Below are 13,181 nucleotides of genomic sequence, written 5' to 3' on the forward strand. Positions count from 1 at the left end.
TAAATTGTATCATTTGACTCTCTATATGAGTTGTGATATTGCCATTTAAAGATAACATTGATCCATATTTTGTAGCTTTGGTTTTTTTTACTCAAAAGAAATGATTTAAATATAGAAATTGTAAACAGCAAAAATGGTTAGCAAAACAAGAATTATAACAAAATACTAATCATACTAAAACAATTGGAAGACTCATTACAGGACTCATTCACTGTGGTAAAGGAATTACTGTTCAGACATTCATTGTACTTGCTGTCTATTTAGTACTGTATGGTAAATCATTGTAAATATAACGTTATTTGATGAGACTGTCAACAAAGTGTGAGGTTTAGCGCTATAAAACCAGTTTTAATCCACCATTTTCTACATTTGAAAATGCCTGTACCAAGTCAGGAATATGATAGTTCTTGTCCATTCGTTTTTTATGTGTTTTGTCATTTGATTTTGCCATGATATTATAAGATTTTCCTCTGAGTTCAGTATTTTTGTGATTTTACTTTTTGGTAGCTGTTTAGACAATTTAGTTATTATTTTGATGTGTACTTTTAAAAAAGGAAATTCTGACCATTATAAATCTGGAAACAGACTGGAAGACTGAATTCTTAAAACAAAATATTGTAAAGTTTTTTAGAGCTATTTTGTTTTACCAAATTACGGTTCAGGGCAAAGTTCGTTTACTGAGGGTATGGAAATGCAATTTTTCTGTATGCTTTAAAATGATAATAACGAGAATGTACCAAATAGTTCAAGATTAATGGGATCCTCGTTTGTAGAAATCAAGATTTGAAGGGTGTAGCTAGATGTATGATTTTTTATATGCAGAATAATGAATCTTTTTTGTTTGTATTAAGACTGGTACAAGTGGAGGACCAATGCTCACAGCATATGTATATATAGCCTTTAAAGAAACTCAAAATGCAGGAAATGCGGTAAGTTATACAAAAGAACATGTACTGTAAATGTTTGAAAACTCTTTCCTGGGATTTTAACCATCATCTAATAAGACCACTTTTGCATATGATGTCACAAAAATAATTTTGGCTCACTCATCAATTACATACCACAAAGTGATACAAATTTAAAACACAATAATTCTTACGCGTGGGTGATACTTTCAAAAAAGATGTACTCCCGTAACAGTGTTGACAACCGAAATACTTATTTCGGTAACAATATTGAATCATTTAAATTTTACTTGTTGTCCTCAATTATCGATAACAATGATTTAACCCTTGGTCAGAGACCTTCCAGTGGGGATTTAAATACAGTTAAATAGAAAAGTTCATGCATGTGTATGAGCATAAAAAAATGGTTAAATATTCAACATAAATATAAGCACACAATGTTTTGTCCTCTGCTAGTTATACGTATTATTTTATATATAACTCCAAAGTTTAAATGAGTAAAATAAGTAAGATGTGACAAATCGGCGTTAAAGAGGACAGTTCACCTAATCTGCTAACATGACAATTGATTACGTGGTCGCGTAATCAACTGTTCTCGTCCCCAATATTATGACGACGATGCTATGTACAATATTTGGGCAGTATTCTTATTTTAAAGACCGTTTACTTAATGTGACACTATTTGTGTTTGAATTGAGAATTATTCAGGTTTCGTATGTTAATTCCTTTCCCTTTAGAGCCTTCGGAACAGTGAATAACCATTACTTACAGTAACACAAATAGATGTTCTTTCTGTTTAGATTCCAAACAACTTCGATGCAAGTTTGACCTTACAATATTTGGAGAACTTCTATCAGAATACGCCAGGTCTTACGGCTTTCCAAAGAGCAGTTCTTGCATATTGTTTTGCTCTCGGTAACAGTCAACAGCTGTCCAACGTTTTGGTTGATCTTAATGGTGTTTCGACGATTTCAGATGATGGTAACAAATGTTTTGTTTCGCTTCCGTGTACTTTTATTCATAATGAATATCCATTTTCTCTTTTGCGTTAAATTTCAATTCAGATTAGTATATTCTTTAATTTCTATGTAAAAGACACATGTTTCTAGAAAAGTCCAAACAAAGACACGGAACTATATTGAGTGTAGAATTATGTTTAAAAAAACCAAACCATTTTTTCATGTCAAAACTTTAAAATCACCTTTGAATTAAAAAAAAAAAGTATTTGTATTAGTCTAAAAAAAGATATGCAATATTTTTTTAATGTTAACTTAAGGTTTGAAGAAATACTTGATAAAAAAAAATGTTGTTTTATTAACCAAAGGTGACTTACGATGTTGGTGTGACTTGAGAAAGAAACAAGTTGGAAATCAAAAGATGTACAGCACTTATGATGTTAAACCATCAGCAATTGAAACGGCTTCATATGTTTTGTTGACTCACGTTATCAAAGGAGATATGACAAGTGGAAGACCTATCGCTAAATGGATGATTTCACAAATTAATGGAAAAGGCGGATATTTATCGACTCAGGTAAGAATTTATAAAAATCGAAATAGCTGAGTGTAATATTTGAAACTTTCCAACAACAGAAAATTTTGAAATATGCAGGGAAATTTAAGCGGGTCGATTTTTCGCGTTTCTTAAGCTGCCATGAATACATCGATTAATAAAAAAACGAGACAAAAAAAACAAAAATACGGTATTTTAGAATACGTTAATATTTAACTGACAAATTTTGAGATATAAATAACGTTAAGAATGTTCACAATATACTTGTATCACATTAAGCTTGAAATTATAGTATTAAAGATCATTTGAAGAATGCATGACTAAAATAATATAAAAATATTATATTTTGCTTAATTTTAGGACACAGTAATGGGACTTCAAGCCTTGTCAAGCTATGCTGAACAATTATCAAGTGGACAAAAAGCTGCAACAGTTACCTTCAAATCATTGGGCCAGCAGGATGTTACGTTCACAATTGATAATGACAATGCGATACTTCTACAGTCAAAGAACATGGTAGATAAAATATTTTTTGTATACATTTAATCTTATTAGATGAGAATAAAATAGACATCCGGTGTTACATTGAATACCAGATAAGTTATGTTTTATTACATGTATAGTTTGAAGTGCAATGTTGATCAAAGATGTCCGACTCAATTTTTACATTTACTTTTTCCTGTACAGAACAATCCTGAAAGCATAAGCATCATAGCCAGGAAATATTTTTTTCTGTAATTCCAAGAAAAGATTCAATCTTAGTGCAATACTTATTAATTCCCTAGTACATTTGTGTGGAAAAAATTACACGAATGCAATCAAAACCCTTTGTTTCTGACTGGATATCTCAATATTCCAAGGTTTATTTTTTGAGAAACAAAAAAAAAATATATTGCATTAATCATAACATTCTATACATCATATCAATGAATAGTTCCAGTAATTAATCGCTGAAAAAAAGCTCAAATATTCAAGTCACAATTTGTCAAAAAAATGTACATAATTTTCACAAGAAGCGGGAATCCCATATCTGTTCTTAACTATCAAGGATGTCATTATTAAAATCATCTCTAAAAAATTAGAGATATTTTCCTTTGTCCAGAATTTAAGTTGAATCAACTACAATTAATGCTTTATATACGACAATATTTAAAAACGATGAATTAGAGCGATCTTTACTCTTCAATGCTTGCAAGCACTTCTATTGTTAAAACTGATGCTTGTACTCAAATTATTTGACAGTTACTTTGCAGGGTAAAGTTTTTTTGTATTCAAGCGTCATTGTTGATTTTATTGTAGACCAAATGCGCATCTGGCGCAAATACAAAATTTCAATACTTGTATATATGATGAGGTTATTTACACTTTTCTACAAACAGTCGTAGGGTTACTTGACTACCGGTTACCTTTTGGGATTTTAATATTATGTTGTTCATTCAACCTTATCCTTTTAAGTATTGAAATCAATATCCTTATTTCAAAATACAAATTGTATTGTAAAGAATTGCAGCAACAAAAGTCAAAGCTCGATTGCTACAATTCTATGCTATACACACAATTGTATTCAAGATTTACACACCGACGATAGGAACATTTTACATAAGCGTAATTATTTTGTTTATCTCGTATTGTTGTCCTTTGTCGAAGATTCACAATAAAACATGCATATATTTGTGATAAACAGTACGGTTGTCTAGTTATGTAATATCAGCCTGCTTTGAACATTGGAATAAAGAAGCGAATGATACGAGATTTTAAAGAATTACTTTTTCTGTATCATTCTAAGTTGAATCCCACGCTCTAACTCCTATCCGCGTTTCTACATATACATTCGTGAATGGTCTTAAAAAGAGAAGCGAACAATACAAACAGAACCATTTTAAACTGACATGTCGAAAATATTCTGACAACGTCATTTCATAAATCAAAAATTTAACACAAACTTACCACTTTAAACCAAAGCTTTAACAATTTGACCTCAAATAAACCGTTTTCGAAATTTCAAATGAATTGTTTTGTTTTATTATTTCTAGCTGAATATTGATGATATCGCATCGAATGGAATCACAATTGAGGTTCAAGGTGCTGGTAATATTGTTGCTGCTGTAAGTTATTTTAGGAATTATTGTAATATTGTTCCACGTATCGGGTTACTTTAAAGTGTGCACCACATTCTGTATGTTAGTTCGAATAGACAGACATTACAGTAATTCCTTATAATTTAATTCTCAATTCCATCTTAAGCTGGAGTAAATCATGAAAACACGCTGATGTCGTCATGGTCACATGACAAAATTATGTTTTTGAGCTGATAGACAAAAGACTGCTAGCCAATCAGAAGACAAGTACATCCCAAATTAAATTAATAGGAAACGATATGATTAACTGTCGTTTTGGTTTTTTACAGTATTTGTAAATAATGCTTGAACTCATGATATTAATCTTTGAAATATGTTTAAACTATAAGTCATAACTAGAAAATATATATCAGTTTACAAATTCTCTTGCATGTGATCTATCATTTTAAATTTTAGAGCTGTTTTTTTCTGAAACGGGAAGTTTTGAAAGCAGGAACCTTTAGATTTAAATCGGATAAAATAAGATTTCATCTTTTGAGGAGAGCTGTCTCAACAATTCATATTTAATACCTAACAACTGTTTTGAAAGCTGTTGGGTTAACCGACCCGATGATAGAACTTAGATTGACATTAACAGCATGAACACCATAAAAATAAGAATAAGTTGCATACGTCATCTCTACACTTAAGTAAAATTATTCATAGAAAAGCAATTTCATTTACAAGACTAAAAACTACTATCCAAAAATTTCAATATGAATAAATCATTTTCTTTCAAATTGGAGAAAACCTTTATGTTGCAATTTCATTGAGTAATATCATTATATATTCTTTTAAACTCCTTATTAGATTTTTTTAATTGAAAAAAAAAATATGCGTAAAAATAATACTTTGGAATTTCAATTCTTTAAATAATATTGAAATGGTAAGAATTTAAGGTTGGTCCTGTTTTTAAATATTTATCTCAAGAAATAGTACGGAAAACATATTATAATTTCTTTCATTTTGTGCAAGGGAAACTTGTGGGTACAATATAAATGTTGCTGGTAATATCCCAGATCTTCATAGTACGAAATATATAGTATGATTTCTTTCTCTTTTGTTTCAAGGTTTACTGGGAGTACAGTATAAATGTTGCTGGTAATTTCCCAGATCTCCATAGATCTCCATATTGCGAAATACATGTTATAATTTCTTTTTCTTGTTTTGCAAGGTTTGCTTGGAGTACAATATAAATGTTGCTTGTCATTTCCCAGATCTCCATAGTACGAAATACATGTTATAATATATCTCTCTTTTGTTGCAAAGTTAACTGGGAGTACAATATAAATGTTGCTGGTCATTTCCCAGATCTCTATAGTACGAAATACATGTTATAATATATCTCTCTTTTGTTGCAAAAATAACTGGGAGTACAGTATAAATGTTGCTGGTAATTTCCCAGATCTCCATAGATCTCCATATTGCGAAATACATGTTATAATTTCTTTTTCTTGTTTTGCAAGGTTAGCTGGGAGTACAATATAAATGTTGCTGGTCATTTCCCAGATCTCCATAGTACGAAATACATGTTATAATATATCTCTCTTTTGTTGCAAGGTTAACTGGGAGTACAATATAAATGTTGCTGGTCATTTCCCAGATCTCCATGTTATAATGTCTTTCTCTTTTTTGTCAGGTTAACTGGGAGTATAATATAAATGTTGCCGGTAATTTCCCAGATCTCCATGTCCAGGCAACCAGTTATACTATCGACTATTATAATATATTCATTGAAGCATGTGTATGGTATGTACATTTAAACTTATCAATTTGTAGTTACAAATATTTATATTTATCATATATTGAAATGATTTTTTTAATCTGAATCCTTATAAAGTTCCAATAAACCATACATTAAGTAAATTTTAGATTTACAGTAAATTTCTGGGAAATACTTAACCTGTATACTATTGTATAGTGTATATACATTTACTTTGCCATAAATGATATTGGTTCAGTCATCATTGTTTATCTTTGCGTTATCCTGTGCTTTTCTATATGTTATTACTCTTTGACCAATATGTGAGCTTATGATGTATATTGTATATATAGATGCGATAAACACTGTTTTCGTTGTAAAACATTTGTATATAGTTGTTTTAGTGACATTTTAACCATTCCTTCTTATTTGGAATATCCTTTCATGGAGAAGCACTCCTACTGTTGTTTGGTTTTCATTTTCTGTTGGGTTTTTTTTCAGTGCCTACTTTTGATCCATTGATATATAGTCGATGAGAGAAGAAAACATGTAGTTTAATTTTATCATTTCAGCAATAATTTGAATATTAGGCAATCTATATTTAACAATTGCTTATAGATGTATAGCCAGATTTGAAATAATTTGTTTTCAAGAATTGTAGTGTAGAAAATAAATTTAAAAAGTCAATCTAATACGTGCAGATTTTAGAAACGCATCCTTCTTGAGTGTTTTTACTATCCCACGATACAAAAAGTAAAGCTCGTGTTGTTTGTAAATTGTCGATGTACTCCAAATAGGCCGTAAAATCGTACATGTGGTATGAGGGCCAATGTGACAACTCTCCATCTAAGTCATCATTTATAAAAATAAATAAACCATTATGGGTCAAGGTACGGTCGTCGACACGGAGCCAAGGCTCACACCAAAAGCAAGCTATAAAGGTCCCAAACATTACTAGTGTAAAACCATTCAAACAGGAAAACCAACGGTCTAATCTATATAAGTATTTTCACATTTTTGAAGGTATGATGGTTTTGGAGATAATGGAATGGGGATGATGTATGTTGACTTACCAACTGGCTACCACTGTACTAATATGGAAGTACTTCAGAGAGACCCGAGAGTCCAACGTGTAGAATTTAGTGGAAAAACTTTAAGTTTTTATTTCAATCAGGTACACTATATCTATAAATATAAGATAGACTTATAATTTATGTTATTTAATTAGCTACAGTGCATGATAAATATTTTTAAATGGCAATAACGGCCATGGTTATCACTTACAGTTTTTTATTATCATACTCATTAAGAAAAAATTCACACACCTAATTAAATGGGCATTCAAAAAATCAGAATGTGAATTTATATGTTCAAACTCTTTTAGGTCATTTTTTAGTAGCAATAAACAAAAAAACTATGTTAATTGGACATGCTTTGATACTATATATGCCCTTGAATTTTTACTAGATAACATTTTTGTTCGCTTTGGGGATTCCGTATATCGTCAGATTATCGGAATTCCAATGGGGACTAACTGTGCACCACTTATTGAGGACCTCTTTTTGTATTGTTATGAGTTACAATTTATGACAAAAATAAGCAAAGACCCATCAAAACAACATCTGATAAACAAATTTAATAATACTTTTAGATATTTGGATGATATTTTGGCTCTCAATAATGACGACTTCAGTATGTATATTAATGAAATTTATCCTGCTGACCTTACTTTAAATAAAGCTAATACTAATTATGACCACTGCCCTTTCCTCGATCTTGATATCTATATCACTAACGGAAAGCTGAATACTAAAATTTATGATAAAAGGGATGATTTTTCATTTCCTTTCGTTAATTATCCTTTTTTAGATGGTGACGTTCCCTTGTCACCATCTTACGGTGTTTATATTTCTCAACTTGTACGATTCGCTCGTGTTTGTAACAATGTTTTAGATTTTAACGAGAGAAATTTATGTGTATTACTGAAAAATTATTACACCAGGGTTTTCGATATCACAAACTAGTCAAAACTTTTACTAAATTTTATCATCGGTATAAAGACATCATTCGTAAATATAGCTCAACATGCAGACTTTTTATACGTTCAGGTATTTCACATCCAGTTTTTTATGGAAATATTCTTTATAAAGCACAAAGGTGTCAGTATTCACCTCAGAAACATACAAAACCTTTAAATAGACTGATTAAGAAGGGATATAATTACGATACTGTTGTCAAGTCATTAAAGATTGCATATTTTGGCGTTAATATTGAGTCACTGATAAGGTCTTTGCGTCGGAACTAAAGACATTTATTCTAAAAACAGTTGTTGGCATGACACGGGTTATGTTATGATGGTATGATACTAAACCCCTTAAGGGAAGGAGTGTGCCTGATGTTCATATGATGAAATCATAATCTTTCAGGCTAGTTTAATTGAAGTCTGGAGCTGGCATGTCAGTTAACTGCTAGTAGTCTGTTGTTATTTATGTATTATTGTCATTTTGTTTATTTTCTTTGGTTACATCTTTTGACATCAGACTCGGACTTCTCTTGAACTGAATTTTAATGTGCGTATTGTTATGCGTTTATTTTTCTTCATTGTTTAGAGGTATAGGGGGAGGGTTGAGATCTCACAAACATGTTTAACCCCGCCGCATTTTTGCGCCTGTCCAAAGTCAGGAGCCTCTGGCCTTTGTTAGTTTTGTATTATTTTTATATTAGTTTCTTGTGTACAATTTGGAAATTAGTATGGCGTTCATTATCACTGAACTAGTATATATTTGTTTAGGGGCCAGCTGAAGGACGCCTCCGGCTGCGGGAATTTCTCGCTACATTGAAGACCTGTTGGTGACCTTCTTCTGTTGTTTTTTTATTTGGTCGGGTTGTTGTCTCTTTGACACATTCCCCATTTCCATTCTCAATTTTATTTTTTATAATTTCCTCCCAAAATCTTTCAAGAGTTGTTTTCCTCTAACATTATTTTTTTCGAAAAACAAACCTTTCTCTGTATATGTTGTTTAAACTTAATTAATTATTTCTATGTGCAGTTGTATTATCAACAGTTCATGACTACAAGTGCCCAAGTTTTACTGTTTTGTTAAAGGGATAAGGTACCTTTTTCGGATGATGCCTTGGTAATATTTACATAATTTGACACTTGAATAAACGAGAACGGCTTGTGCACAGATCATGCATAGGCAACTGATAGTAAACTCGATTTACTTTCTTTGTGAGTGATAAAGTCTCGGTGTCGCCCTATATGGTATTTATTTACCCCGTATATATCGTATTTGGTCAGCAGCACATTATAGCTAACAAGACGCCTGGTTTAACTGATTTTGTTGTGTTTCACAGCTGTGCATGGTTCAGGCTAGTTCTCAACCCCGCAACAATGTTGACCCAACCGTATTCTGTATGTTCCAGTTTTAAGTGAGAGCCGTTTGTTGCATTGCAGCATACATGTTTTCTGTATTATTTTTACATTAAAATTAAGCTGTAAATTTTTCATACAAATTGTTTTACATTTGTTAGTCAGTGCATTTTACAATTTTACGGTATTTTTGATGGACATTGTTGAAGGCCGGACGGTGACTAATTTGTATTATATTCTACTTCATTTTGGTTTCTGGTGGGGAGTTGTATCACGGTCAGATGTAGTATGGTTACCAATGGTCAACCTCGTTGTGATAATATTAGCACTTTTGTTTATCACGGAGTTATGGAACAAAAGTTAATGTTTAGTTTAATACACTTTGGGGGAAATTTATTTTGTGATTTTACTTTTTTATCAATACCTGTATACAACGAATCTATGACATCATTGTTTTTATCTTTAATTGCAATTTTTAAGGGGGTTGGGGTATACTGTTAAAGGGCCAATTTAGAGGGTATAAGGTAAAATATTTATACATTTGTTCTGCAAAGATTTTGGTGTTAAAGGTAAGACATTTGGTTGGATAAAATCAATTCGTAATGTTCCTAATACTTGATTTATTTATTGATAAATGAATAACATAGGGGTATGCATAATCTTTAAGAACTATTATTTTTGTTTTATTACGATCTGGTATTGCACGGTTGCTTTCCAATTGGAAGATCCCCAATTTGTTATAAATATGTACGACTCGGAGGTGCGATGGTCTACCCCGAGGTGCGATGGTCTTTTTGATGCAATGGTGTCTATTTTAAAATCTACAGATGTGCAATAGTTATTAGAAGTACATGTATAAATTATGTTTTTAAAAGCTTGAGTACAGGGATATGAATTTCGTGTTGTTTATTCTTTGGTTTTCTATGTTGTGTCATGTGTACTATTGTTTGTCTGTTTGTCTTTTTAATTTTTAGCCATGGCGTTGTCAGTTTGTTTTAGATTATGAGTTTGACTGTCCCTTTGGTATCTTTCGTCCCTCTTTTACATTCATTTTGTCTATGCCTGTTCTAAATAACAGTTTCATACTAAATGAGAGATTGTCCTCTTTGATTGTCTGCATGTGAACAAAATTCTGTGTTAACATTTTATCTTTACTGTGTTCCTGGATTACCGTAATATTATTATACAGGGTGTCTGTATGCGAACCCGTATGTAGTAAGAGACTGTCACACCGCCTCGTACGTAAAAAGAAACCGTTCGTAGATTTCGAAAAAAAAGTTTTTTACAGAAGGTTTACAAGCTCCTATTAAAATCTTAAAAAATCCAAAAACTGCTTCTAACATATAAATGAACAAGCTTTGAAAATGTAGTGTGTGTAACCATCGCACTATCATAACGTCCAACAAGATAGTGTCACAAAACCAGCATCGTACTTCAGGGTAATCAAAACGTGCTTCAGCGTCAAAAACCATCGATCCTCAGCGTAACAATCGCGATTCAGAGTCCTTCAAATATACAGATATTTTATGATAATTATCTTCCCGTTTTATGTTCAATATTTATTTATGGTTTCAGCTTTCAAAATCGAAAACTTGTTTAGATGTAAAGGCAATGTGGGACTACATTGTTCTGGAAACAAAACCTAGTTTTGTAACAGGACAGTTTTACTATCAGCCAGGTTAGTACTATTTATATAACCCGACTGCTACATGGTCGGGGAACATAGTATTTAAGGGAATATTTTATTTTTAGCTCTAATGGCATCAATTGTTGATTTGCAAATAAGGTTTGCTGGCAACCTCTTAGCGGATCCAGTAAACGGCTATTTCCGACCATCGAAATACTTGATGCCGTTGGAGCTTAACATTCATTATTGTTATCTCCATTCTAATATGACTAACAGAAAACAACGTTAAATCATACATTTCAAATCTGTCATATGTACTCACACTTGTGCGTTATTTTCATAGCATCAATTATTAATTGTGATTTTATGCCATGAGATTTATTGACGTTATCCAAGCAAAATGAACGTTACAAACGATGTGCCATAAGAATAGAGTATTTCTGTTATTCCTCCCTTTCTTGGTACCGTCAATTTTATTGCTTAAATTTCTCATTCTGTCTTTTGGAAATTAAATTATAGTGAGACTTTTTTTTCTTAATGCTTCCTGCTATTGATTCTGATAACTAGTTCATTCGTGTATCATGATGTTTACCTTTGACAACTTTATGGTTGATTAAGGTTGACCATATTTTTGCTAAATTACAACCCACAATAGTTGCATGACACTGTCCCTGTTCCAACGCGGCAGTGCTGCATGTATTTTTGGAAATTAAGTCACAACATTGACTATGATCGTCAAAGTTATTCTAATCTCTCCTTTATACATGTAAACCAGTAGATATACATAGAAGACTACACAATTAAAGCAATTAAAACCGACAAAAAAATCATCTTTTTAATGTTAAATAAGATCGAAATACAGCAATGTTTCACTTTCTAATTATATTGCTCCATTTATTTCAGAAAAACAAAGCATGACATCTTATTCGCTTAGCACAGACAGAAGGACAGGAACAGCCAGTGGCATCAGCGTGTCTTACTTCCTTTTTATGATTGTGATTGCAGGTTCAATTCTCGCTTACTTTTAGAGTATATTTTCATACGAGGACTCGAAATTGAATATTTTTTATACACTTATGTATGTGTACCTTTGTATATAATTATATTTGTAAAGTATGTAAATGTTGCTTTGTATTTTTTATGTATAACTTATATCAAAACCAAGAATGAAAAAAAAAAGATTTGATGGAATAAAAGAACGTAGAAAATAAAAGCCAGTAAAAATTCTTATAACTGATAATCTTTATAAACCAAAAACTTTTTCATAAAAAATTTCAAAAAAAATGCCCCACAAATTAAATGTCAAAATAACAAATTATGAATCTTATGAAAATAATTAGAGGAAACCTTTTGTGTTTCAACTCTAATCTTGTATATCGATTGATAAAAAAAGTATAAAGTTTTTGCTTTTTAAAATAAATTAACGGTACCAATTTTCTTGCACCAGATGCGCATTTCGACAATATATGTCTCTTCAGTGATGCTCGTGGCCAAAATATTTGAAATTTAAAAACTATAATGTGTTTCCTTTTTACATCACTTGGCGTCCGTCGTCGTCGTCGTCCGTCTGGTGTTAACTATTTCAAACATCTTCTCCTCTGAAAATAATGACCCAATTCGAACCAAATGTAAGCTGAATGATACTTAGGGTATCTAGAATAAAGTTTGTGTTTTATTTTCTGTTTCGTCTAAAATCATTGCTGTTATCGCTAAAAATAGAACATAGGGGTTAAATGCAGTTTTTAGCTTATATCTCAAAAACCAAAGCAGTTAGAGCAAATCTTATTGGGATTAAAGTGTCCATAAGGTAATGTTCAATCAGTCCTGCTATTTTCAGAAGAATCTCATAACCCATTGTTGGATTGCTGTCACTAAATTGGTAATTTTAAGGAATATTTGTTATTTAAATCTTGAAAAGTATTAATGAAAAAGATAAGATGTAAAC

General features: G+C 31.4%; 1 protein-coding gene across 4 annotated transcripts in view; it reads left to right on the plus strand.

Moving 5' to 3' along the window:
• The window catches only part of LOC134720791 (alpha-2-macroglobulin-like protein 1), a 300,001-nt gene extending 287,355 nt beyond the window's left edge, over window positions 1-12,646 (plus strand). For all 4 annotated transcript variants that reach the window (XM_063583299.1, XM_063583300.1, XM_063583301.1 and 1 more), the window contains 9 exons: window positions 852-929; window positions 1,706-1,886; window positions 2,230-2,438; window positions 2,778-2,933; window positions 4,451-4,522; window positions 6,174-6,283; window positions 7,260-7,410; window positions 11,185-11,287; window positions 12,140-12,646. In XM_063583299.1, coding sequence (XP_063439369.1) covers window positions 852-929; window positions 1,706-1,886; window positions 2,230-2,438; window positions 2,778-2,933; window positions 4,451-4,522; window positions 6,174-6,283; window positions 7,260-7,410; window positions 11,185-11,287; window positions 12,140-12,264 — 1,185 coding nt within the window. In that variant the 3' untranslated portion in view covers window positions 12,265-12,646. The remainder of the gene's footprint in view (window positions 1-851; window positions 930-1,705; window positions 1,887-2,229; window positions 2,439-2,777; window positions 2,934-4,450; window positions 4,523-6,173; window positions 6,284-7,259; window positions 7,411-11,184; window positions 11,288-12,139) is intronic.
• The last annotated feature ends 535 nt before the right edge of the window (window positions 12,647-13,181 follow it).

The sequence above is a fragment of the Mytilus trossulus genome, chromosome 6 (assembly GCF_036588685.1).
Source record: "Mytilus trossulus isolate FHL-02 chromosome 6, PNRI_Mtr1.1.1.hap1, whole genome shotgun sequence".
NCBI classification, from domain to species: domain Eukaryota; kingdom Metazoa; phylum Mollusca; class Bivalvia; order Mytilida; family Mytilidae; genus Mytilus; species Mytilus trossulus.